The 25,559-nt window shown below is 38.4% G+C and overlaps 1 protein-coding gene across 19 annotated transcripts in view; it reads left to right on the plus strand.

Annotated features, from left to right (window-relative positions):
* Positions 1-25,559, plus strand: part of KIF27 (kinesin family member 27) — a 106,568-nt gene that overhangs the window by 44,989 nt on the left and 36,020 nt on the right. For 15 of the 19 annotated variants that reach the window (XM_073806018.1, XM_019940354.3, XM_019940358.3 and 12 more), the window contains 5 exons: positions 6,112-6,281; positions 6,776-6,879; positions 8,492-8,647; positions 11,642-11,847; positions 18,248-18,445. The exons of 1 other annotated variant lie outside the window; for it this stretch is intronic. In XM_073806018.1, the coding sequence (XP_073662119.1) occupies positions 6,112-6,281; positions 6,776-6,879; positions 8,492-8,647; positions 11,642-11,847; positions 18,248-18,445 (834 nt within the window). The remainder of the gene's footprint in view (positions 1-6,111; positions 6,282-6,775; positions 6,880-8,491; positions 8,648-11,641; positions 11,848-18,247; positions 18,446-25,559) is intronic. 3 more of the 19 variants (XM_019940360.3, XM_019940361.3, XM_019940357.3) reach the window with 2 other exon arrangements.

Raw genomic sequence — 25,559 nt, forward strand, 5'->3', positions numbered from 1 at the left:
CCTGACTAGGGCTCAAACCTGTGTTCCCTGCATTGACAGGCAGATTCTTAACTACTGCGCCACCAGGGAAGTCCCTCTGTTCATTCTTTTATTTTATAATAATAACAACATATTTTTCTGATTATAAAAGTTAGACATATTTATTATCTCAGTCTCTGTTTCTTTCTCTTTTTACTAGATGTTCACACACATGCGTGCACGCACACACACACAAACACACACACATTCTTTGAGGAGACAGAGCTCCATGGACTCTTGAGAAGGGGTTAGGCCCCTCTGTTCCTTTATTTTTTTAAGATTAAAAAAAAATAATAAATTTATTTATGGCTGTGTTGGGTCTTCGTTGCTGTGCACGGGCTTTCTCTAGTTGCAGTGAGCAGGGGCTACTGTTCGTTGCAGTGCACGGGCTTCTCATTGCGGTGGCTTCTCTTGTTGCAGAACACGGGCTCTAGGCGTGCAGGCTTTCGTAGCTGTGGCACATGGGCTCAGTAGCTGTGGCTCCTGGGCTCTAGAGCAGTTGTGGCACACAGGTTTAGTTGCTCTGTGGCATGTGAGATCTTCCCGGACCAGGGCTCGAACCCATGTTCCCTGCACTGGCAGGTGGATTCTTAACCATTGTGCCACTAGGGAGGTCCCTAGGCCCCTCTGTTCTTATCTCTAGTTGTTTGATTAGACCTGAACAGCCATGACTGGAATAAAGACTTCCACAGTTATTGTTTCAAATTAGCAAATTATTATTTTTAAAATTTTAATTAGTTTCGTTGCCCCCTTTCACTTTCAAGGGTTTTGGTTTGGAAAACATAAGTGTGGTTACCATAGCTTAGGAGAGGGCAGATACACTATAAGACTTGTAGCTCCTTTGTGGTTACAGGTAATCTCAAAGTTCCCTTATGACCAAGTGGGATTAAGATGTAACAGAAAGAAAGAACCAGTGAGTTTGCCAAAAGATTGCTGTGACATGGAAGGAAAAGACCCGACCAGAGAGACTCTGCATTATGTTGAGGAATGGCAACACTTACTCCCAGTGCTGTTTCCTTCATCATGGATGGACATGTATTCAAATTAGCAAATTCTTAGTTTTGTTTTTAAAATTTTCCTTCTACCCCAAAAGAACCCTTCTAGCCACTAAAAGAAGGGGAAAAGGGAGAAAATGCAATGATCAGCAGTTTTGAGAGTTCTCTTGCTCCTATTGTGTGTCCAGGAATCCTGGCCCCCACTCTTGCTTGGACTGGTTACTGCAGCAGACATGAAGACTTGCATGGAAAGACAAAAAGCCTGCCAATCCTTGTTCAAGTCCTGTTTCCTGTTCCATTGTTCTAGAGTGAGCAGAACGTTTCATATTAAATACCAAAACTAGTTAAATTAAGCTAAAGAAGACGTCTGAAATCTCATTTCATTTTTTCCTGGATTTCTGTCACCTTGGCAGAAGTTGAGCTAATATTTTCCAGCTCTAATATTTTCTTTTAGAATTTAGCTCAAATATTTTCTTGAAGTAAAAATAGTCTGACAAGGGAAATATTTCCTTGACTTAAAATACTTTCAAAGAGGGCTTCCCTGGTGGCGCAGTGGTTGAGAGTCTGCCTGCCGATGCAGGGGACACGGGTTCGTGCCCCGGTCCGGGAAGATCCCACATGCCGCGGAGGGGCTGGGCCCGTGAGCCATGGCCGCTGAGCCTGCGCGTCCGGAGCCTGTGCTCCGCAACGGGAGAGGCCACAACGGTGAGAGGCCCGCGTACCGCAAAACAAAACAAAACAAAAAAAAAACTTTCAAAGGAAAAGGGGAACAATGGCTTAATTAGTTTTTAAATTGATTGCATAAAGAGTTTGATTTTATTTCTTATATGTTTGTTTATGCATATTGGAGGGAAAGTGAAAAGATCTTATTTATTTTAAAAGTGTATTTTTTATATATATATATATATATAAAACATATACTTTTGTAGCTAGCTTTTCTCACTTAATGTATCACAAATGCTTGACAGTCATTAAATATTCTATATCATGATTTTGACAGGTAATAATATTTTATCCTAAGGATATACCATTGTGTACTTTTTCCTATTGTTGCACATTTAAGTTGTTTGCAACCATCTCTCAATCTAAAAAGTTTAATTCCAAAATGGAATTTTAGGATTTATCTACTTATGTAGAAATCCTAAAGAAATTGCCCTTCACAACTAAATATTATAATTTACCAAATTATTAGGAAAAACGAGAAAGAAACTCATTTGTCTCAAAAGATACCAGAAACTCATCTAATGTAAACTCATGTAAAATTGAATCTAGATTTAAATTTAAGGAAAAAAATGTAACAGAGGTTTCTATTTTCTTAATGTGGTAAATATGATATAATTAAAGCCAAACACCAGTGTTATATCAGTACATACCAAAAAGGCACTTTGGAAGGAAAAAAATTACAAAGTGGTACCAGTCTTTACTTAGGTTTAAAATAATACCATATATGCTGATGATGCTACCATTTTTCATGGATTATAAGACTCACATTTTTTTTTTTTCACTTTATCATCTTTGGTGGTAGGATATGTTTTACAATTGATGGTATGTCATAGATGATAGCTTTTTTCTTTTTTGCTGGTATAAAAATAATGGTGTGTCTTACAGTTGATGACATTTTAGATTTGATAAAATATTGTATTATGAAAAGGAAATAAAAGCAATAGGTAAATAATATCACTTTCAGTACTTGACATAATTGTATAGTAAGAAAACCAACAAAAATGTTCTTAAGGGATTTTTTTTCTTTCTTTCTTTCTTTTTCTTTTGGCTGCCTCGAGTCTTAGTTGCGGCATGCGGGATCTTTCTTTTTCATTGCGGTGCGTGGGCTCCTCGTTGCAGCACACAGGCTTCTCTCTAGTTGTGGCATGAGGGTTTTTCTCTCTCTAGTTGTGGTGCGTGGGCTCCAGGGTGCGTGGGCTCTGTAGTTTGTGGCATGCGGGCTCTCGTTGAGGTGCGAGAGCTCAGTAGTTGTGGCATGCGGGCTTAGTTGCCCCGTGGCATGTGGGATCTTAGTTCCCTGACCAGGGATTGAACCCGCATCCCCTGCATTGGAAAGTGGATTCTTTGCTACTGGATCACCGGGGAGGTCCCAAGGGATATATTTTTTAAAACCTCTGGAATCTCCAAACTCACAAAAGTGGAAATATCTGTAAAATCTTTTCTGTTTTTCCTGAATGAATTACATTTTTATTGAGTCACAAAATTCTTATGCATTAAATCCCATACACTGAAGTCAACAGCCTTTTCAGTTTTCATTAAGATTTTATCTTTCACACAAAGCCCATTTTTTTCTCACAAAATAATTAATTAGTTTTGCTTTTTAATCACGTCTTTGCATAGATTGTTGCTCATGATGAAGCAGAGCTGTGTGAGATGTGTCTGCTGAGCTTTGACCAGGTTCCCTTGCCAGCCCAGCACTCATTCCTGCAAAACATACCAAGTTCACAGTAGCAAAATGACAAATTACATCTTATGAACCTTTGTGGAACTCTCAAATTCAACTACAAAATTAAATATGTGAAAGCCACAATCTGTGGTAAATAAGTTACAACACATCTCATGAAACAAAATCAAACGCATCACTAGTGAGAAGAGATTATCTTATTGTATGATGATTGAGAATATTATGCTCAGGTCTGGGTACAACACCTAAGTCAAATTAGATTATTTTTGGAGAAAACCAAGTTGCTGAAGGACCTTGGAGAAAATCTGAAGTAACTCTAGATTTAGTCTGATTCAGAGGAGACATGATAACTACTTTCAAGTATTTGAAGGCTTATCATTACTGTTAGACTTTGTCTCTAGAGCTAGGACCAATAAGAAGCAATAAGGCAATATAAGAGGCAATATAAAGAGGGATTTATTAATGAGAACTGTCAAAGTAATATGAGAGGTCTCAGGGCTTGTGCGGGTCCCCACAGTGAATTTGTTTAAGCAGAGGTTAAATGATAACTTGCAGTATTACAGAGGAGAGTCAAACATGGGATGAGTTGAACTCTAATCTTTAAAGTTCTGTCCAGTCCTGTTGCTATGTAATTCTCGGAAAAAATGGTTAGAATAAAAAAATTGCCTTCTAGTTGGATACACTTAAGTTATCTGAATTATTACTCAGCTTATTGAGTACTTACATTGTGATCAGTGTTGCTTGGGGTATGGTTGAAAATGCAAAAATATTCTTTGTTGGGAGCAGGGAGTGCAGAAGCAACTGAAAGAAGCAGGACCCAACACTTAGGTAGGAAGGGGCCAGATTATAGAAGGCTTGGTGAGCCAGAAGGGGCTAAGAACCATTCTTTTGGGTGGAATGACTGTTAAGGAATTAATTTACTGAATGTTACTCATTGTGGCAGAACCCATTTGGTGTTCATTATTAAGCTGGGTCATTTGCTTTTCTTTGTAAAAAGAAAATTTTAAAGCAAGTTACAATCCCAGAAAACAAAGTTTGATTCTGAACAAAAAGTTTTATTTGCTCCTGAAATAAAGCCCTCCTCCCAGCCCCCACCCCCACCCCCATCAAAGAGCAACCTTGAATCCTGTTGGTTATGGTGCAGGTGGCCATGCTAGGTACAATGTGCTTGTTAGATAAATACTTCTTGAGTTGGTTCTTCTGTAAATAATCTCCATACCCCAGAATTGGGAGGCCACCTAGAAAACTTTACCCTCCATCCATCATGGTGCTGATGTGATGGATGGTCTTATTAGGTGACCAACAGTGGAGGCACAAAAATCAAGTATCAAGGAATATCCAGTATCAGGTTGGCTTTCCTGGGAGGTGGTGTGTAAAGGACCTACGTCAATTGAATCTTCACACCATGTGATATACACATTCTACTGTATGTAGTAATTTTAATAGCTTATAATGATTTATATTAATAAATAGAATGTCTCCTCTAAGATCTTATTATTTACCTTTTTTGAGAAATTACCCTCAGGTTTGGTTATAGAGAAGTGGTTAAAAAGGAAATATTTGGTAACAGAAACTAGAATAAAAGTATAAAGGCAATATCTAATTCATTGTTTTCCAAGGTGAATTTTTGAGAACTTAAGGCCAATAGAATAATAATATAGAAAGTTTCCAGGCTAGTCCATGAAAATCTGTTTATCCCATGATACATATTAAGTGTCACTTAGAGCATTAATTCAGCTCTCCCTGACTACTACATGTAAAGTCTGAATAAATACATTCAAATTTTCAAATCAGGAATATTTTTCCCTGGCAGAAGGAGTGGTTGTGGCTCTGGATTTCTTCATGTGGTGGGATTTGGATTAGAGGGGAATTGCAGATCCTTAGCAGCACTGCAATTCTCCAAGTGTTCAGAAATGGGAAGATTGTGGTGGGGTGGGTAACAGTTGTCTCCTATTACACTGTGTATGGGCTTCACATTTGTTGGAGAGTGCCTGAGCTATGTTTAAGAGCTGTGATGTTGGGACTTCCCTGGTGGTCCAGTGGTAAACAATCCGCCTTACAGTGCAGGGCCTGGTCAGGGAACTAAGATCCCACATGCCGAGGGGCAACTAAGCCTGTGTGCCACAACTGTTGAGCTCACATGTCTCAACTAGAGCTGGCGCACCACAACTACAGAGCCCACGCGCCCTGGAGCCTGCGCGCCACAGCTAGAGAAGAGAAAACCCGCAGGCCGCAACTAGAGAGAAGTACACATGCCGCAATGAAAGATCCCGCGTGCCTCAACGAAGATCCCGCATGCCGCGACTAAGACCCAACGCAGCCAAAAATAAATAAATAAATAATAAAGAAATCTTTAAAAAAAATATTAAAAAAAAAAAGAGCTGTGATGTTTTCACTCATGCCTCTTTTTGGTTTCATTTTTGAGTGCTATTTTCCCTGAAGCTATACGAGCTTTCTAGAAGAGGAAGAGCTGTGTATAGATTCTGAAAGAAGTGTGTGTCCATGAGGCACAATAGTATTATGAAATGAATTTTGACTTTTTTTGTGGGCGGGGGGGGGAATGTATATTTTCAGTGATTGGCTATTTTAAGAGTACCTGTCTAACCTCTTTAAAAAACATTTTGAGTGATAGCATAAAAACAGACACTAAAAATCACGTTTTTGTTGTTGGGTGGGGGAATCACTTGTAAGGTCTACACAAGTCCTCCTGTATACTCTCTGGATCGACTAGTTGCCGGATTTCGAACACGAAGTCAGATGCTGCTGGGTCACTTAGAAGAGCAGGATGAAGTCCTCCACTGCCAGTTTTCTGATAACAGTGATGATGAAGAGTCAGAAGGCCAAGAGAAATCTGAAATTAGGTATGTTAATATAGACTGATTTAATAAACATAATTACATGATGCAATTAATATATACAGATGTAGGTTTTTTTTCATTAAAGTATATCTTTTTCCATTTAGTAGGAGAGTTAAGTGGTTTTTGCTACATGTACTGTCAACTAATGTGTTATGAAACCAGTGTTTGAACACAAGTCATCCGTCTAACAACTGTAAAATAATTTTGCTTTAAAGCGTTTATGGTGGTTGAATTTTAATTTTCAGAGAGAATGATTTTGGATTTCCTAATTCTGCTGCCACAGTGGCAACAAACATGATGAATTTTCCACTGGGTCCAACATGGTGGGGGATATCTTTTTATTTTGTGGAATATTAGTAAGTTCCATTTGTTTTGTATTAATCATTTACAGAATAATTAATCAATTTAAAGAATAATTTGGGGGGAAACTAATTTGAGGGCATATTAGAAACCACTAACAGACAAGTTACCTTTGATCCTGATATTTTTTTTTTTAGACATAAAGGTTGCTCGTGGATTCAAAAGCTAGGCTCTGTTTGTTCTTTTGTTGAATTGAATGATATTCAGAATCAAACACAAAAGTCAAGATTGGAGAATGAAGGTACACAGACTTTCTCAAGTACTTTAGATCTAATATTTATGACACCTCTCTTTTTCTTCAGGCAATAATTTAAGAAGCATCTGGGAATTCTCCAAGACGGGAACTTGATTAGGAGTGCTTTCCTGGCTTTTCCTTTGTGTTCTCTGCTCTACCTCTGAATTTTTGTTCGTTTTTATTCCTTAATGAAAACAGTTTTTCCACCAATCAATTCAAGCTAGAGTTATAGGCTAAATCTCTCAGAATGGGGATTTTATATTCAAACATGAGTTGATATACATTGTACTCTTGACTTATTTAAAATGCATCTTAAGTAATTTACTAGCTCTCTACTGCTTCACTGGCACCCATGCCTACCATTAGTGATATATTTGGCATTAGAGCCAACTTAGTCTAGTGGGTACTTATAATGTTCACAACTGACGAGAATTTATGCATCAAAAAACAGCATAAAAGACATTTATGTTGCAAAAAGTATACGCGGAGATTTTAGCTCATTTCTCTTAGCCTATGTGTGGTCACAACACCAAGAGTAAGAGTACAGAGAATATAAATAACATGATAAGTCCTACACTGTGAAAATAGCATCTTTTTAAGAGCCTATGGGGGACTTCCCTGTTGGCGCAGTGGTTAAGAATCTGCCTGCCAATGCAGGGGACACGGGTTCGAGCCCTGGTCCGGGAAGATCCCACATGCTGCAGAGCAACTAAGCCCACGCACCACAACTACTGAGCCTGCGCCCTAGAGCCCGTGAGCCACAACTACTGAAGGCCGCACGCCTAGAGCCCGTTGTCCACAATAGAAGCCACCGCAATGAGAAGCCTGCTCACCTCAATGAAGAGTAGCCCCTGCTTGCCGCAACTAGAGAAAGCCTGTGTGCAGCAGCGAAGACCCAGTGCAACCAAAGATAAATAATTAAAAATAAATTTGAGCTTATGCATGTAATATTAAAAAATGAAATTGAGATAAATTTTTAAAATGTATAAATAGTGTAGATAAGTGCTACCCAAGTAGCCATCCTTGAACTGTTTGTTACTGGTCTACAACCAGGTAAGAAACTTAATGTCAGGATGTAAATCAGTGCACCAGCTCCTTCATTGAGGAAGTCTCACTGTGAAAAAAATGTCAGCTGAGCTAAAAGAGTGAGGTAATTGATTTATGTTCTAGTACAAGACAGAAACAAACAGTGTGAGGCCACACTCTTATTAGCCTGGGGTAGAGGGAGACTACATTCTCTGATTACCGTAAAACTGTGAGTTAATAGGAAAAAAATTAAAACCTCTACCTATCTGGAGATTTTATATCTTTCTTAAATAACTCAGGTTAAAGAAAAAGTCAAATTGCAGAATATCTAAGGGTAATGAAAAACTGTATCAGAACCTACAGGATATGACTAGAGCATATACATATGTTTTAAGAAAAGGAAAACTCACTGTGAGCTGGGAAACTAAAGTCCCAATTGCTATGTATTTTTTCCTTTTTTTTTCTGTCTGTCCCTTCCTCTGTTTCCTCTAGACTGCTTGTGTATCTGCCTTTTTTTTTTTAACTCTACTTCTGTCAAATATTTCTGAGCAGATAGTTTTTATTTCTCAGTTTTGTTTCTTTTATTTTAAAGATTTAAAGATTGAATGTCTCCAGGAGAGTCAAGGGTTGAATTTGCAAAAATTAAGGAATTCAGACCTCATACTTACTGAAGCTAAACAAAAAATGAGGGAACTTACTATCAACATCAAGGTGAAGGAAGATCTGATTAAAGAATTAATTAAAACAGGTAATAGTATCCTGTGAACCAGCTTGTATGAGAAAGAAAAGCTTCTAGGGCTTCCCTGGTGGCGCAGTGGTTGAGAGTCCGCCTGCCGATGCAGGGGACATGGGTTCGTGCCCCGGTCCGGGAAGATCCCACATGCTGCGGAGTGGCTGGGCCCGCGAGCCATGGCCGCTGAGCCTGCGCGTCTGGAGCCTGTGCTCCGCAACGGGAGAGGCCACAACAGTGAGAGGCCCGCGTACCGCAAAAAAAAAAAAAAAATCTTCTAAAGTTGCTTCTGATGTTGTAACATTTACTTTAATTTTTGATGCTCAGGACTATCCACGTTAGCTTGGAATTCGTTCTAACAAGGTGTGCTCTAGAGCCAGTATGTGGAGGTTAATTATCAAAAGAACTTTGTTATATTTGATTTCATCTATGAATTTTTCTAACCAGTGTGAACTCTGTGTTGTGCTGGAACTCTATGGTACTTAATGTTTTTTGCCACTCTTTAGAAACATTATACTAGGCATCTGGGATAAGTCTGAGATGTTTTCCGAGTTCATTTTTAGTAAATACTTATTTTAAATTATTAGTCTTTATTTTCTTGGATAGTTCATATTTAACCTTAATTATAAACTTTATATTTTAAATGTAGCTAATTTTTGTTTTTCTGAAGATATAAGGATTTGTCCTTGAGAGCTGTCCTCTTGAGTGAGCCAGGCTTTCATCTCCTCCCCTTAATCTACCAGGTTGGGCATATGTACAACATCCTCTCCTCACCCTGCAACTCCGTTAGGCTTGCCTTAAAATGCACATCTCAAGCTTTTGGGGTTCCTCTCACTAATACACTCCAAGTGTAAGCCTTGACTACTCTGAAATTCAGTAAAGAATTGAAGGAATAAGACACACTAGCTTTTCTTTTCCCCAATGTCAATGCAAAACAACTCTGGTCACATTTGGGGAAACTGAAGGAAATACTATCCTCCTCTTCTTCAAGCCCAAGACTATAATCACACTCAAACTACACAAATTGTGGTTCCCAAATCCTCTGCCAGCAAAGAGAAACCTGCCTGGCCTCTCCCTCCTCTTTCCTGCAAGCTTGCTTTCTGACTGTCGGTCCTCCTTTCTCAACTTCCTCTCCTCTAGCTGCTGTCCAATGCGTTTTCCTTTCTCATTCCTAGTGGTGTATGGGCTATGCATCGTCCCAGCTCCAGTTATCCCAGATGTTTGATTTTGACCATTCTCCTTCCTCAGAGGCAGGATCAATGCCAGTAAACCTCTCTTAGGAGTATCTAGGAAATGGTTTAGGGGTTTAAATAGCTTCTCTATCCCCATGATTTTAGGGTAGTGAGTGTAGAAATTGAGGATATTTACCACTCTGAAATAAACGATTTTCTTTCATATAGGTTATCCCACCATGGGATATCTAACTAAACAAGCACACTTTTGTAACCTGGTATACCCATCCTGGTTGCCTTAAAATAGAGGATACCTGAACTTAAACAGAGAAGGTCTTCTTGTTCATAGAACGAAGGGCAGTTTGGAGCTTTCCTAAAGTCCCTTAGAAATGGTGATTAGCAAAAGGGTCAATGTGTACTTACTTTTCCAAGTCCTCTCACTGAAGACTTCCCCAAACAGTAGCTACTTCAGCCAAAATTAATAACAATGACAATTATACTGTATTTCATCAATTTTAATACACACTTTTTTCACATTTTAATATCTCTGAAATCAGGATGCATCTTAAAAATCAGTGGCATTTTAGCATTTTGTCATGGTGTAATTGGTACTGTATATTTTTTTTCTTAGTGGTTCATAAAATATTAGCGTGTTAAACAATTTATGGGATCACAGATTCATTAAAACATTGTTGTCCTATGTATTTTGAAGTTAGTTGAAAGCATAGAATTGTAGAGCCAGAAGACAACTTACAGTGCATTTAGTTCAATAACTCCCTGTATTAAAAAATTAAGAGCTTTACAGTATACCAGTATAACAACCTGTCCTGGTGATTATTCACCCCATGACCTCTAGACTCTTACTTCCCACTGCTGCTAGTTTGCCAGTCTGGTTCAGGACAGTCGACTATTCAGAATAAATCAGAACTAAATTTTTAGGGTCAGTAGCTGGGCTTAGAATGAAAAGAGATATAGAAATACCTATATTCTATTTTTCTCTATGTTCTAAATATTCATAAGAAAAGCATTTTAAAAAAATTATCTTTAACAAGTTAAAATGAAATAAAAAAGGAGAGGGGGCTAGCTCTATATTAAAGGATTCTTAAGAAACATAACAGTAAGATGTACTGTGACCTTGTTTGGATTGTGATTAAAATAGACTAATTGTAAAAGACATTTTGAGACAGTTGGGGAAGTCTGAATAGGAACTGGTGGGTATTAGCATTGTTAGGTGTGATAATAACTTTTTGATTATTTCCATATTCTGTTTAGATGCTTATTGAAGTATACATAGGTGATGACATTATATCTGGGATTGCTTTAAAGTTTTTAAATAAATTGAAGAAAAAAAGTATAGATGAAGTAGCTGTGGCAAAATCTTGATAACTGTTGAATCTGGGTGATGGACTTTCATTATATTATTTCTCTACTTTTGATATGTTAAAAAATTTTCATAATAGTAAAAGAAAATAATTCGGAGACAGATTATGGGTGGTAGGAAGACAAAGTGTAGTAAGCAGTAGGCCAGTGAGTCACCCCAAATACCTTTTAACTGAAGTTTGATGCCAGCAAAGGTAAACTGCAAATTCAGAACAAAAGATGAACCAGGGAGAAGATAGAATGGCACCAGATGGGGACAGTCATTAAGGAACTAATTATTAAAAGGACAGGTGGCAAGTTGTGTTTGATGGGGATGGGAGGGACAGCTGGATTTTTAATGCTATGCCTTAAATAGTTACTGCCCAGCTTTTTAAGAGTAGGGAAATTTTATGTTTCTGGTGTTTTACTTAGTTTTTAAACATAATTTATAATTGTTATTACTACTATTATTATTATGAAGGTAATGATGTCAAGTCCGTAAGCAAACAGTATTCTCTGAAAGTAACAAAACTTGAACAGGAAGCAGAACAGGCGAAAGTGGAATTAACTGAAACGCAAAAGCAGCTTGAGGAACTGGAAAACAAAGATCTTTCTGATGTTGCTTTGAAGGTAAAATTACAGAAGGAATTTCGTAAAAAGATGGATGCTGCGAAGCTAAGAGTCCAGGTAATTTAAAAAATATAATTGAGAAAACTTATTTAAGGCTTCCTGATTTTGAGGATTCTTGTACCTAGTTAGGAAAGAAGTAGGATTCAGTTTTTACTAGCGGGAGGAACTGGATGGCAAGTTTTCTTTTCCAGTATGCTGGTGGGTTTACATAGTTTTAGTCTGGGTAGTATATTTCTTCATTCAGGAAGTGTATTATTTTAATCTTTTTATCAAAAACCACATGGTGAGAAATAAAGATAACCACAGAAAATAGTATCCTTTTCTGAAGGATAAAAGATTAACTAATGATTAAATAATACATATATAACATCTGGTATGTATATAGCACTTTCTTGACACTCAACAAATATAAGTGTTTCAGACAGTTTTCTGAAATCATAACTGATTGGTTTAAGAAAGGTTAATAACTTTGGGTACCACATCTTATTCTTAATTTCCTAATGCTGTACTTTGCTATATCCTCAAATATAGCTACAGTTTAAAAATTCTATTCTTTGAGAAGTATTCTATTATAGAGAGATTTTGTGTATGAAGCCGTTCCCAGATGCTTTTGGTATAGTCAGAGTGCTTTGTTAGTTTGCTTATAATGAATTTACTAAAGTGCCTTTTCCAGTTCTTTTGATTCATAATCTTTTTTTTAAAATATTTTATTTATTTTTTTGCTGTGTTGGGTCTTAGTTGCGGCACGTGGGATCTTTCGTTGTGGCATGTGGGCTCTTCACCGTGGTGTGCAGGCTTCTCTCTAGCGCATGGGCTCATTAGTTGCAGTGTGCAGGCTCTCTAGTAGCGTGTGGGCAGGCTCAGTAGTTGTGGTGTGAGGGCTCCAGAGTGCATGGGTTCTGTAGTTGTGGCATGCAGGGTTAGTTGCCCTATGGCATGTGGGTTCTTAGTTTCCTGACCAGGGATCGAACCAACGTCCCCTGCATTGCAATATGGATTCTCAACCACTGGACCACCAGGGAAGTCCCTGATTCATAATCTATTGCTTTCATATTGTTTCCACTGTACATAGAATGGAATTGTAGTTAACCTAGTCAGAGCATTAGTTATCTATTTTTGAAACTGTGCCACAGTTATTTTCTTTCAACAAGATAAGTGTTCACCGCACACCTCCTGTGTGCCAGGTCCTGTTCTAGATGGGGATGCAGGAGTGAAAAGAGCAAAAAAGTCCCTTCTTCTAGGGTTTTTAATGCCATCTCAAACATCTGCACATCGCCATTAAAATTTTTTTTTACTTAAGTAGCCTCTCAAGTCAACACCAAGTTAAAATAACGTGACGTGACACTTTGCACTTTCCTTCAGAATACATTTTTTCCCTTAGCAATTCACCTCCGAGAGTCTTGCGATCAATTTTTTAAAATTTCTTGACCATTAAATTAAGGCTGCGACATCTAACAACGTACTCGTTTTAACAAAACATTAGTAGAACAAAACAATTAAGAGCTTTCCTTTATGATTATTATGAAATTTATTTATAATTTCATAGGTTTTTATCCTACCTTCAGTTCTTTTTTGTTTTTTAAAGACACATTTATTCAGCGTCGTGATCAGACTATTACAGTTAGCAATCAACAGCATGAGTGCAAAAAAAAACACCTACATTAAATAAAACCCTTTGTTGGAATGCTTTACACTTTCCGCAGAACAGAAACTAAAATAACCTGTTATACAACTAGGCACAAATACAGCCCTTGAGTTTTTTTTGCCCATACACATGAGTATTGTCTAAAACATGTCTTCTTTGTAGCAGCTAGACCCTGCCACTGCTGTGCTTGGCCGAGTTCACAAATCTCTTGTAACCTGTAGCTTCCCTGTCACTCTCCTGGCTCTCCTCTCCTGCTAAACTTTGTTTCCTGGCAGTAATTAAAACCTTCTGCCACTGCCATAGCTACTGCTGCTGCTGGAATTACCATAGCCACTTTGGTTTCGTGGTTTGGCAAAGTATTGGCCTCCACCACCATAGGGGCCAGAACTTCTGCCTCCAAAGTTTCCTCCTTTCATGGGTCCAAAATTTGAAGATTGTTGTAATTGCCAAAATCATTGTAGCTTCCGCCACCTCCAAAATGGCTTCCGTCATTACCAAATCCATTACTGCCATCCCCACTGCCACCATATCCCCCCCCACCACGGCTGCCACCAAAGGCATCTCGACCACTGACGTTCCCTCCACGAGCAGAGTTGTCATTCCCACCAAAACCCCCTCCACGACCACCACCAAAGTTTCCAGAACCACTTCGACCTCTTTGGCTGGATGAAGCGCTAGCCTTCTCTTGCTTAGATAGGGCTTTCCTTACTTCACAGTTGTGGCCGTTCACTGTGTGATATTTCTGAATGACAGTCTTGTCTGCGGCGTCATGGTCATCAAAGGTTACAAAAGCAAAGCCTCTGTTTTTGCCACTGCCTCAGTCGGTCATGATTTCAATCACTTCAGTTCTCCCACACTGTTCAAAATAATCTCTTAGGTGATGTTCTTCAGTGTCTTCTTTAATGCCACCAACAAAAATTTTTTTCACGGTTAAGTGGGCACCAGGTCTTTGAGAATCTTCTCTTGAGACGGCCCTCTTTGGTTCCCCAACTCTTCCATCCACCTCGTGTGGCCTCGCATCCATGGCCGCATCCACCTCCTCTGCAATGGCATACGTGACAAACCCGAAGCCTCTGGAGCACCTGGTGTTTGGACCCCTCGTTACCACACAGTCTGTGAGCGCTGCCCGCTGCTCAGGTGGCTCCTCAGATTCGCATCAATTGTTTCAAAGCTCAGACGTCTGATGAGGAGCTTCTGCAGCTGTTCGGGCTCTTTGGGAGACTGACTTAGACACGACAGCAGTAGAGGGGGGAGGCTTCAATGATGCTTACTTGGCGGCATCCACGGGCAGAAAGGTTATCCTACCTTCAGTTCTGATTGTAATTCTTATACTCAGTATTAATAAGTAAGAACCGATCTTGTACTGGTCATCTGTCTATTCAGATTTTCTATTTCTTCATGATTCAGTCTTGGAAGACTGTGTGTATCTAGGGATTTATCCATTTCTTCTAGGTTATCCAATTTTTTGGTGTATAATTGTTGATCATACTCTTTTTTGTCTTTTTTTTTGGCTGTGTTGGGTCTTCATTGCTGCGCACGGGCTTTCTCTAGTTGCGGTGAGTGGGGGCTACTTTTCATTGTGGTGCACAGGTTTCTCACTGTGGTGGCTTCTCTTGTTGCAGAGCATGGGCTCTAGGCACGCGGGCTTCAGTAGGTGTGGTATGTGGGCTCAGTAGTTGTAGCTCGCAGGCTCTAGAGCTCAGGCTCAGTAGTTGTGGCACATGGGTTTAGTTGCTCCACGGCAACTGAATGTGGGATCTTCCCAGACCAGGGCTCGAATCCATGTCCCCTGCATTGGCAGGCGGATTCTTAACCACTGCGCCACCAGGGAAGCCCCTGATCATACTCTTTTAGGGTCCTTTGTATTTCTGTGGTATCAGTAGTGACTTCTCTTTCATTTTTGATTTTATTCACTTGAGCCCTCTCTTTTTTTCTTTCTGAGTCTGGCTAAATTGTCGATTTTATTTACCTTTTCAGAAAACCAGCTCTTAGTATCACTGATCTTTTCTATTGTTTTTTTAGTCTCTATTTCATTTATTTCTTCTCTGACCTTTATTATTTCCTTTCTTCTACTAACTTTGGGCTTTGCATGTTCTTCTTTTTCTAGTTCCTTTAGGTGTAATGTTAGATTGTTTATTTGAGATTTTTCTCGTTTCTTGAGGAAGGCCTGTATCACTGTACACTTCCCTCTTAAAACTGCTTTTTTTGTGTCGCATAGATTTTGGACAGTTGTGGTTCCATTTTCACTTGTCTCAAGGTATTTTTTGATTGTCCTTTGATTTCTTTGTTGACCCATTGGCTGTTTAGTAGCACATGGTTTAGTCTTCATGTGTTTGTGTTTTTTCCAGTTTTCTTGAAATAGCCAAAATTATTATTTTTCTAAGGAGGTTATTATATTAACCATATAAATCTATAGCTTCGGCCTTGTGTGTGGATTTAGCAAAGATTATTTTTATGGTTGTGATTAAAAGATTAAATGAAAGATTATTAATAGGGTTTGAATTATCATGTTCTTTTTGTTTTCCATGTTTCTTGTTGTGTATCTTTTTCTGCTGAGGGTACTGATGAGGAAAGGAAAGAACTTAATTAAATTCAAAAGAAACATCTCATAGAAGGAGGACTGAAAGAAGTGTCCCACATAGTTTTAGAGATTTCTGTGCCTTTGCCATATGCATGCACAACTGATGGGGATTGGGATGCTAAAGATGATAAGGATGGTGGTGGGGATGAGAAGTGTGATAGTTAAGTATCTACCAAGTGCTATATACACACTAGATGTTTTATATGTATTATATGTATTACTTAATCATTACTTAATCCTTTGAAGTGGGTATTTTTATTTATTTATTTATTTTTTTTTTTGCGGTACACCGGCCTCTGTGCCACCAGGGAAGCCCTGAAGTGGGTATTTTTACACTCTTACAAATGAGGAAGCTAAGGTTTACAAAGGTAAAATAACTCACTCAGTCACATAATTGTGATGATAATAATGGTTTTCAGTACTCTAACATTTCATACCATTTTAACATTGAAATACTAGTGGTTTTATTGGTATAATGAAGTTATTTTAGTTTTTAAAACTTAAAAAATTTTAATTAAAAAAATCTAAAATCTGTATTCTTGGTCTTTAGATATATATAGCATTATATGCTGCATTATATGCTCTGTTTAATACTAACAGAGGTGCACGTTTGAGCATCTGTGGAATAAGTGCAAATGACAAACCTCTCTCACTTTTAAATAAGATTATCAGTACTTATACTGATATCTTCAATATCATGTGGAAAAGACACTAAAATTCTAGTATTAACATTTTTTACTCCAGTATTGCAATACTGTCAAATATAAGTGACAGGGGCTTCCCTGGTGGCACAGTGGTTGAGAGTCCGCCTGCCGATGCAGGGGACGTGGGTTCATGCCCCGGTCCAGGAAGATCCCACATGCCGCGGAGCGGCTGGGCCCGTGAGCCATGGCCGCTGAGCCTGCGCGTCCGGAGGCTGTGCTCCGCAATGGGAGAGGCCACGACAGTGAGAGGCCCGCATACCGCAAAAAAAAAAAAAAAAAAGTGACAAAGCCAGGGTCCAAATCCAGGCATGGGAAACTGCAGAGTCCTGTGGCCTCCAAGCTAGTAGTACTCCAAGTAGTCCATCTGCAGATTGTTCATTATTGGTCTGCAGTGAGATAAAGGTAAATGGGAGCACAGCTTCTCTCATCAACGAAGTCTTGCATGAAAACATCATCAGCTGAATCTAATAATGTGCTTCATGGTGCAGGCTGACAACAGTCTGTGAGTGGTACTGGTCCACAGACCACATTTTGAGTAGCGCTGCTCTAAGCTACAATGCCTCTGTGAATACTTAGTTTAATTAAAACAAAATGTGTTTATGTCAACAATTTATCACCAAGATAAAGAAAATAATTAATCATAGTCTGCATAACTTACAAATGACTTCACCTTAACTTTTTTATGTCACATAAGAGGTACTTACTTAGTGTAACGCTAAAGTACAGCATACAAATCTAATATATGTTTGCTTGTTTGATCAGGATTAAATTGAAATACTCTGGTATTTTATATTAGTAAACTCTTCAAAAAATTTTAATGCTGTCTATGGATAACTTTACCTAGAGAGGAAAAGCCTTATTTAAGGTAATTAAAATAGTAATTACAATGGTTGGTCACTCTCAGGGAAAATGGTATCATTTCTGATCATCTTAACTCAGGGATTAATGATTTAGGCTGCAGCTGGATATTAAAGATGAGCACAGTGGAATACTATGCAGTCATATAGAAAGAACAAATCTATGAGAAAACACCTCTAAGATACGTTAAACAGAAAAAAAGGGGAGGTGGAGAATAGTCTACCTAGAACATAAAGTTACTTACGTGCATATAAATTATTTCTCAAGGAATATTTAAGAAATTGGTAATTTTGTTTCAGGAAACAGGACAGGTAGATTAGGCGTCTGAGAGAAGAGTCATTTTAAATATAAGTTTAGTTTTGTATTGTTTTAATTTTTATTATGTACATAAAATATTTTAAAATTAAAACAATAAAAAAAGCAACGATGTCAATTTTGTTCTGTTTGGCTGTCAGCACCAGGAGGTCTCATTATTCTTTATATCTGGTGAAAATTATGATATTTGCTTGACTGTAAAAGTAGAAATGTAGAAAACAGTTGTGAAACTATCAAGAATAAATTAAAATCTAGGCAAAAATGCCTACCTGCGTCATTAAATGAAAAGTTTAAGTTTAGTGGAGGGATACGAGAGGTGCAGTTTTTCATTTTGAAATATTCATATGATCCCAGGTCTTACAGAAGAAGCAACAAAATAGTAAGAAATTGGCATCATTGTCGATCCAAAATGAGAAACGTGCTAATGAACTAGAGCAGAATGTAGATCACATGAAGCATCAAAAGGTACAGCTGCAAAAAAGACTTCAAGAAGAAAATGAGAAAAGGAAGCAACTGGATGCAGAAATTAAGCGGGGTCAACAAAAAATCAAAGTAATATTGTCATACTTTCCTGCTAAGCATAATATGAAATGTTCAATGGCTCAGAGCTAATGTAACCAAGGTCTTGATTCAGTTGGCTTGTGAGGTATCTCACCTTGGCCTGTCCTTGGCTGCTGTCCTCATTCACTTTAAAACTTTGTTGATCTACATAGTAAAAGCTATTTATTGAATTCTGAGTACTGTCTTGAAGGCTTTGACTTCCCAAAAGAAAGTGCCGTGATAATTTCTGTAACTAGGATCTTAACTTCAGTTGAGGCTGTCAAAAACACAAATTTATAAAGCTGACTTTCTAAAAAAATATCTAACATTTGAATAGGATTTGCCATTTTCAAAGTGCTTTGACATGCATTGTCCATGTGGCAGCATAGAAAAAAGTACAAGGTAAAATGGTACCATTTCATTCATAGTGTGCAGAAAAGTGATCAGACCTGTATGCCCAGCCGTTCTATAGAATGGATTGGGCTGGGGAGGAACTAGTGGTGTCAGCCTGGGCTCTGGAGCCAGGCTTGCATGTATTCAATCCCAACTCTCTCAGTTCCTGGCTAGATAAGATCATTTACTGAGAAAAATCACTTACCCTCTCTGTGTCTGTTTATTCTTATCTAAGATGGCCTTATCATACTTGCCTCAGTAGGGCTCTTTTGAAGAAGAGAATGATGATAATGATCATAATAACAACAACAAACACTTATCTAGCACTGTGTACCAGGCTCTGTTCTGTTCAAATGTTAAGCCAGACCCAAGGTTTGGAACATAATTGGAGATTTCCTAGATTTTAAACTTTGGAAAATAATATATTCTCAGACCTTCAAAAAAAAAAATGACAGAATTTAGTGATGGAAGGGAACTTAAAAGAGCATTTAAGCCAAATTACTGATTCTTTTTTTTTTTTTAATCAGCTTTATTGAGATATACTTCATATATCATACAGTTCACCCATGTAAAGCGTACAGTGAGTTTTGGTATATTACATTATTGATTTTTATAAAACAATATAACATGAAATTGACCATTTTAACTTTGTTTAAGCATATAGCTCAGTGCCATTAATTACATTCGGTGTTGTGCAGCCATCACCACTGTCTTTTTCCAAAACTTTTTCATCACCCTTAATAGACACTTGGTAACCATTAGCAATAATTCCCTTTCCCCTCTTCCCCCCAAGCCCCTGGTAACCCTAATCTACTTCTCTCTTTATGAATTTGCCTATTCTAGATATTTCATAAAAGTGAAATCATACAATATTTGTCCTGTATCTGGATTTTTTCATTTAGCATCATGTTTTCAAGGTTCAGCCATGTTGTAGTATATATCAGAACTTCATTCCTTCTTATGGCTGGGTAATATTCCGTTGCATACACAACATTTTGTTTCTGCATTTATCTGATAGGCACTTGGGTTGTTTCCACGTTTTGGCTATCGAATAATGCTGTGATAAACATTGGCATAGAAGTAACTGTTCAAGTGCCTGCTTTCAATTTGGAATTGAAATACCTAGGTGTGGAATTGCTGGGTCATATGCTAATTCTATGCTTAGCTTTTTGAGGAACCACCAACTGTTTCTGATAGTGGCAGCACCATTTTACATTCCCACCAGCAATGTATGAGGGGTCTGATTTCTCTGCATGTTCATCAACACTTGTCATTTTCTGTTTCTTTTTTATTATAGTCATCCAAGTACATGTGAAGTGGAATCTCGTTGTGGTTTTGATTTTCATTTCCATAATGACTAATGGTATTGAACACCTTTTCATGTGCTTATTGCCCATTTGTATATCTTCTTTGGAGAAATGTCTTTTCAAGTTCTTTGTCTACTTTTTAATTGGGTTGTCTCTTTGTTGTTGAGTTGTGGGAATTCATTATGTATTCTGGACATTAAACTTTATCAGATACATGACTTCCAAATATTTTTTTCCATTCTGTAGATTATCTTTACATTTTCTTTTTTTTTTTTAATTTTATTTATTTATTTATTTTTGGCTGTGTTAGATCTTCATTTCTGTGCGAGGGCTTTCTCTAGTTGTGGTGAGCGGGGGCCACTCTTCATCGTGGTGCACGGACCTCTCATTCTCATGGCCTCTCCTGTTGCGGAGCACAGGCTCCAGACGCACAGGCTCAGTAGTTGTGGCTCACGGGCCCAGTTGCTCTGTGGCATGTGGGATCTTCCCAGACCAGGGCTCGAACCCGTGTCCCCTGCATTGGCAGGCAGATTCTCAACCAGAGAAGCCCTTTACATTTTCTTGATAATATTCTTTGATGCACCAAAGTTTTACATTTTTTATGAAGTTCCAGTTTATCTATTTTTCCTTTTGTTGCTTGTGCTTTTAGTATCATATCTAAGAATCCGTTGCCAAATCTAAGGTCATAAGGATTTACCCCTATGTTTTCTTCTGGAATCTTATGGTTTTAGCTCTTATATTTAGGTTCCTGGTCCATTTTGAGTTAATTTTTGTATATGGTGTGAGGTAGGGGTCCATCTTCATTCTTTTGCATGTGGAAATCCAGTTGTTCCAGCACCATCTATTGAAAAGACTATTCTTTCCCTGTTTAATGGACTTGGTACCCTTGTCAAAAATCAATTGGCTGTAGATTTATGGATTTATTTCTAAACTTTCAGTTCTATTCCATTTGTCTATATGTCTATCCTTGTGCAAGTACACACTGTTTTGATTACAGTAGCTTTGCAGTAGATTTTGGGAAGTAAGTCCTCCAACTTTGTACTTTTTCAGGATTGTTTTGGCTATTTGAGGACTCTTGAAATTCCACATGAATTTAAGGGTCAGCTTTTCCATTTCTGCAAAAAAGGCCATTGGAATTTTTTTTTTAATGCTTTAATTGTGTTTAATGCATGGTTCTTTTTTTTTTACAGCAGCACTCAACAAATTTTTATTTTCAAATTATTCCTTTTACGACGATCTGTTCTTGGGTTTTTCTCTGTAGATCCACTTTTTAAAAATTTATTTATTTTCTTTATTTTTTTGGCTGCATCTGGTCTTAGTTGAGGCATGCAGGATCTTTCGTTGTGGTGCAGGCTCTTTGTTGTGGCACAATGGCTTCTCTCTAGTTGTGGTATGTGGGCTTCTCTCTAGTTGTGGCATGCAGGTTTTCTCTCTAGTTGTGGTGCGTGGGCTCCAGGGTGCGTGGACTCTGTAGTATGCAGCACACAGGCTCTCTCATTGAGGCGCGCAAGCTCAGTAGTTGTGGCGCGTGGGCTTAGTTGCCCTGCGGCATGTGGGATCTTAGTTCCCTGACCAGGGATTGAATGCAAGTCCCCTGCATTGGAAAGCGGATTCTTTACCACTGGACCACCAGGGAAGTCCCAGCCATTGGTTTTTTTTTTTTTTTTTTTTTTTTGCAGTACACAGGCCTTTCACTGTTGTGGCCTCTCCCGTTGCGGAGCACAGGCTCCGGATGCGCAGGCTCAGTGGCCATGGCTCACAGGCCCAGCTGCTCCATGGTATGTGGGATCCACCCAGACTGGGGCACGAACCCGTGTCCCCTGCATTGGCAGGCGGACTCTCAACCACTGTGCCACCAGGGAAGCCTGCGGCCATTGGAATTTTGATATGGATTGTGTTGACTATGTAGATCTCTTAGTGTAGTATTGGCATCATGACAATATTAAGTTTTCCTATCCATGAGGATGGGGCATCTTTTCATTTATTTAAATCTTCTTTAATTTCTTTCAGAATGTTTTATAATTTTTAGTGTACTAGTCTTTTACCTCCTTGGTTAAATTTATTCCCAGATATTTTATTATTTTAGATGTTATTATAAATGGAATTGCTTTCTTAATTTCCTTGAGTTACTCATTCTAAATAATAATGGTAATAATCATTATTATAGCAGTAAATAATATTTATTATTTGTCTTCAGTCAGTACTGTGCTAAGCACTTATGTGCTTTATCTCATTTGTCTTTTTCTCTTCCTGTATTTTCATCTTTTCCTTTTCTCCTAGATTCTTTCTTTAAACATCTTAGACTTTTCTCATCCTAAAATTATTCTCCTTCAACTTTATACTTCTCTCTCTCACTTCTCCCCTTTATAACCAAACTTCTTGGAAAAGTTTACTATATTTGATTCTGTTTCCTTTCCTTTCATTTGTTCTCTTCTCCTCTCCAGTCTGGTTTCTGGGTCTTGGCTGTACCGTTCACTTCAAAGCTCTTGAGAAGTTCACTAGTGCTCTCTCTGTCACACCTCAGCTGCATCCACCATAGTTCACCACTCCCTCCATCTTGAAATATTTCCCCCTTTGCCTTTGTGAAATTATACTCACCTTGTTTTTTCTTCTCTGATTGCTTGTTCTTTGTCTTTGCTAGCTTATCCTACACTATCGTTTCCTACCTATGGAAATTACTCAGGGCTCTAGCCTATGTCCTCGTATCTTCCATACTCTGTCCTGGGTGACCTCTCACCTTGTCTTTTTCCATGACTGCAGTTTAACTCTGACAACTCCCAGATTTAATCCTTAATACCAGATTTGCCATTTGAGCTCTGGATTCATATATCCAACCATTGACATCTTTATTAGGTTGTCTTATAGGTGAATTCCCTTACTTACCTCGCCACTATTCCTCCTCCCTGCTCCCTTCATGGGAGAGAAAATATAGTTTTCCAGTGTACTTTACATGACATTTCAATGCATTCAGATGGGTAAGCTAGAAATTTAGCAGTCATCCTTGACTCTGTCCTCTTCCTCATTACGCATATCCAATGAATCACAAAGTCCTATAAATTGAGTCTTCTAAATATCTTGAATCTGTTCAATTCTCATTTCGCTGACAACAGCCTAGTCTGTTCGTTCCTGTCCTTCCTCCAGTGTGAGGATCAGGCCTGCCTGTCAGTCCTGTGGTCTTTGGGTCTCAGCTTCTCATCTCTCATGAACCCTGGCTTAAAGCAACAAGACATAGCACTCTCTAAATCTATGTTTAGGGAAAAGAAAAATACTTTTGAGCAGAATGCATAGTCTGCTGAAATGCAACTCTGCCTGTAACTTAAACTTTTTACATTCTTATCTAGGGTAATTTTGTTCCTTCTCTCATTCTAGGGAAATGTGACCCATTTAAGGGGAGAATGAGTATTCCAGAGAAAGGAACAGTCTGCCCCGAAGATATATTGAAGTTTCTACTACTTAATGCAAAAGCAAAACCTGCTCAGAGTCCTAAGGGATATCTTGTCTTCTGTTTGGAGCTAACTGTCTAACATTCCATTTTTCACTTGACTAAACCATTTCCAGAGAATACTATGACTTCTGCATAGGTTCTCCATGTTCTTCTGCATGTTCTTCTGCATAGGTTCTTCAGTTCTTAACTGAAGACTATGGATGAGCTATAAAGGAAAGGTATAGGAACCCCTGAAATGTGACCTGGGATTTTTACTTCTCTAAGCACCAATTTCCTCATCTATAAAATGGGATTTATAATGGTATCTGTTTCATAGGATTATTGTGAGGATTAAATGGGATAATTAAATAGATGTAAAAAGCATAGCACAGTACCTGGTAGACAGTTATTTTACTATTATAATAGAGATTACAATATAAGGTAAAGGTAATTATGTCTAGAGCAACATGCAAAAGAGGGGATTAGACCACCTGCAGTACACTTTCAAAGCATTTGTAGAAGAATAGGAATAGTAGGCAGTCAGCTCCAGTATAAGGTGCCTTTATTTCAGCATCCTGAAGTTGCTGTGACTGTGACAGGGGCTAACTTATAACTGTGAACTAGAGCTAGGGAAGCATGAAAAATTAATGGGTAGTAAATATAACAGGGTCCAAATGCACTCATAATTCAACTCAAGTGGGCATAGAAAATTTATCTAGTCTATAGCAGACCTGTGTTCCTTATGACACCCCTCCCACCCTGCCCTGCCCAAACCATGTCACGAGAATTTCTGGAAATATCATGGGAACTAACCAAATTACCAGTCTGTCCAAACCTTATTCTGATAGTTTAAACATTTCCTTCAAATAATTCTCAGTTCTCTTGAATAAGAATATTCAGTCTCTTGGCCTCTTCCTCCCCATGATTCTCAAAGATAGAGTCTGGTATATGTGGTGTTCTGGTGTGTAGCTTTATTGCATCACATGGTGTTGAAGGGGAAGGGACTTTCTGAGTTTCATTTGGTCCTTGGATGTGACTGGCTGGAATCTGCTCTCTCTTGTTCACCTTTCCCTGCTGGCACTTGATATGAAGCCAGTATAGTTCATAGATTGGTCTCACTTTCAGCTTAGAGCCTGGAGGTGCTTTGGCTTCATCTCATCTCCTAATGGCATTATAAATCCCTGTTGAGATTATTAGATCTTCCATCTAGCTTGCTAGCCCAGTGGCCTGTCCTCACCTTCAGTTTTGGGGTCAATTCCCCACAATAACTGACCCCTATTTGTTCTCAACTCAGGATCCTCATCATCTGAGGCCAAGAAGTCCAATTAGTCTCTGTTTCCTGATCGTACTTCTCTGTTCTTTCAGCAAGACTGGGCAGATCCATGTGTGTGTGAGGCCTCTGCGCTGCAGTCCTCATTTTCTCCGTCTGCTCTCAGTGATACCTTTATTTATCATTCCCTTTCTGGGCCAAAACTCAGAGAGAAGAAAATTGGGACACACATCTGTTTTACTGTCTCTTTTCTCCTTTCTGCCATTTCCAGGGCTGGAAAATGGTAGACTTCCCTTTTACTTCCTTTTTATCAGTACTTCTGAAATTACCTATGGAAAAGATACAAGTTTCATTTTATTATTAATTTGTCACAGCCCAATACCTTTGTAAAACAAGAACTAGTAGAAAAATGAAATAAAAACTAAAATATACAAGTCTATCTTTTAATTATTAGATTCAACAGACATAAAATTATTCTGTTAAATTTTTGTAAAAGGTTCTAAACGCTTACTTTTAATTTCTGTACTTATCCATCGTGGACCAGTAAGGAATAGCAGTGTGGACCAGTTCACTTTGAGTTCATGGCCTCCTTCCTGATTCCTGCTAAGCTTTGGTGGTGGATGGCAACATCGTCTCTAAACCCCAGTAGAACACAAGGGCCCTCTTGACATGACTCTTAAGATGTGAATGGAAACTAAAGGAATTTGGAAAATACTCTTCAGAGGACCATGA

The sequence above is a fragment of the Tursiops truncatus genome, chromosome 6 (genome assembly GCF_011762595.2).
Source record: "Tursiops truncatus isolate mTurTru1 chromosome 6, mTurTru1.mat.Y, whole genome shotgun sequence".
NCBI classification, from domain to species: Eukaryota; Metazoa; Chordata; class Mammalia; order Artiodactyla; family Delphinidae; genus Tursiops; species Tursiops truncatus.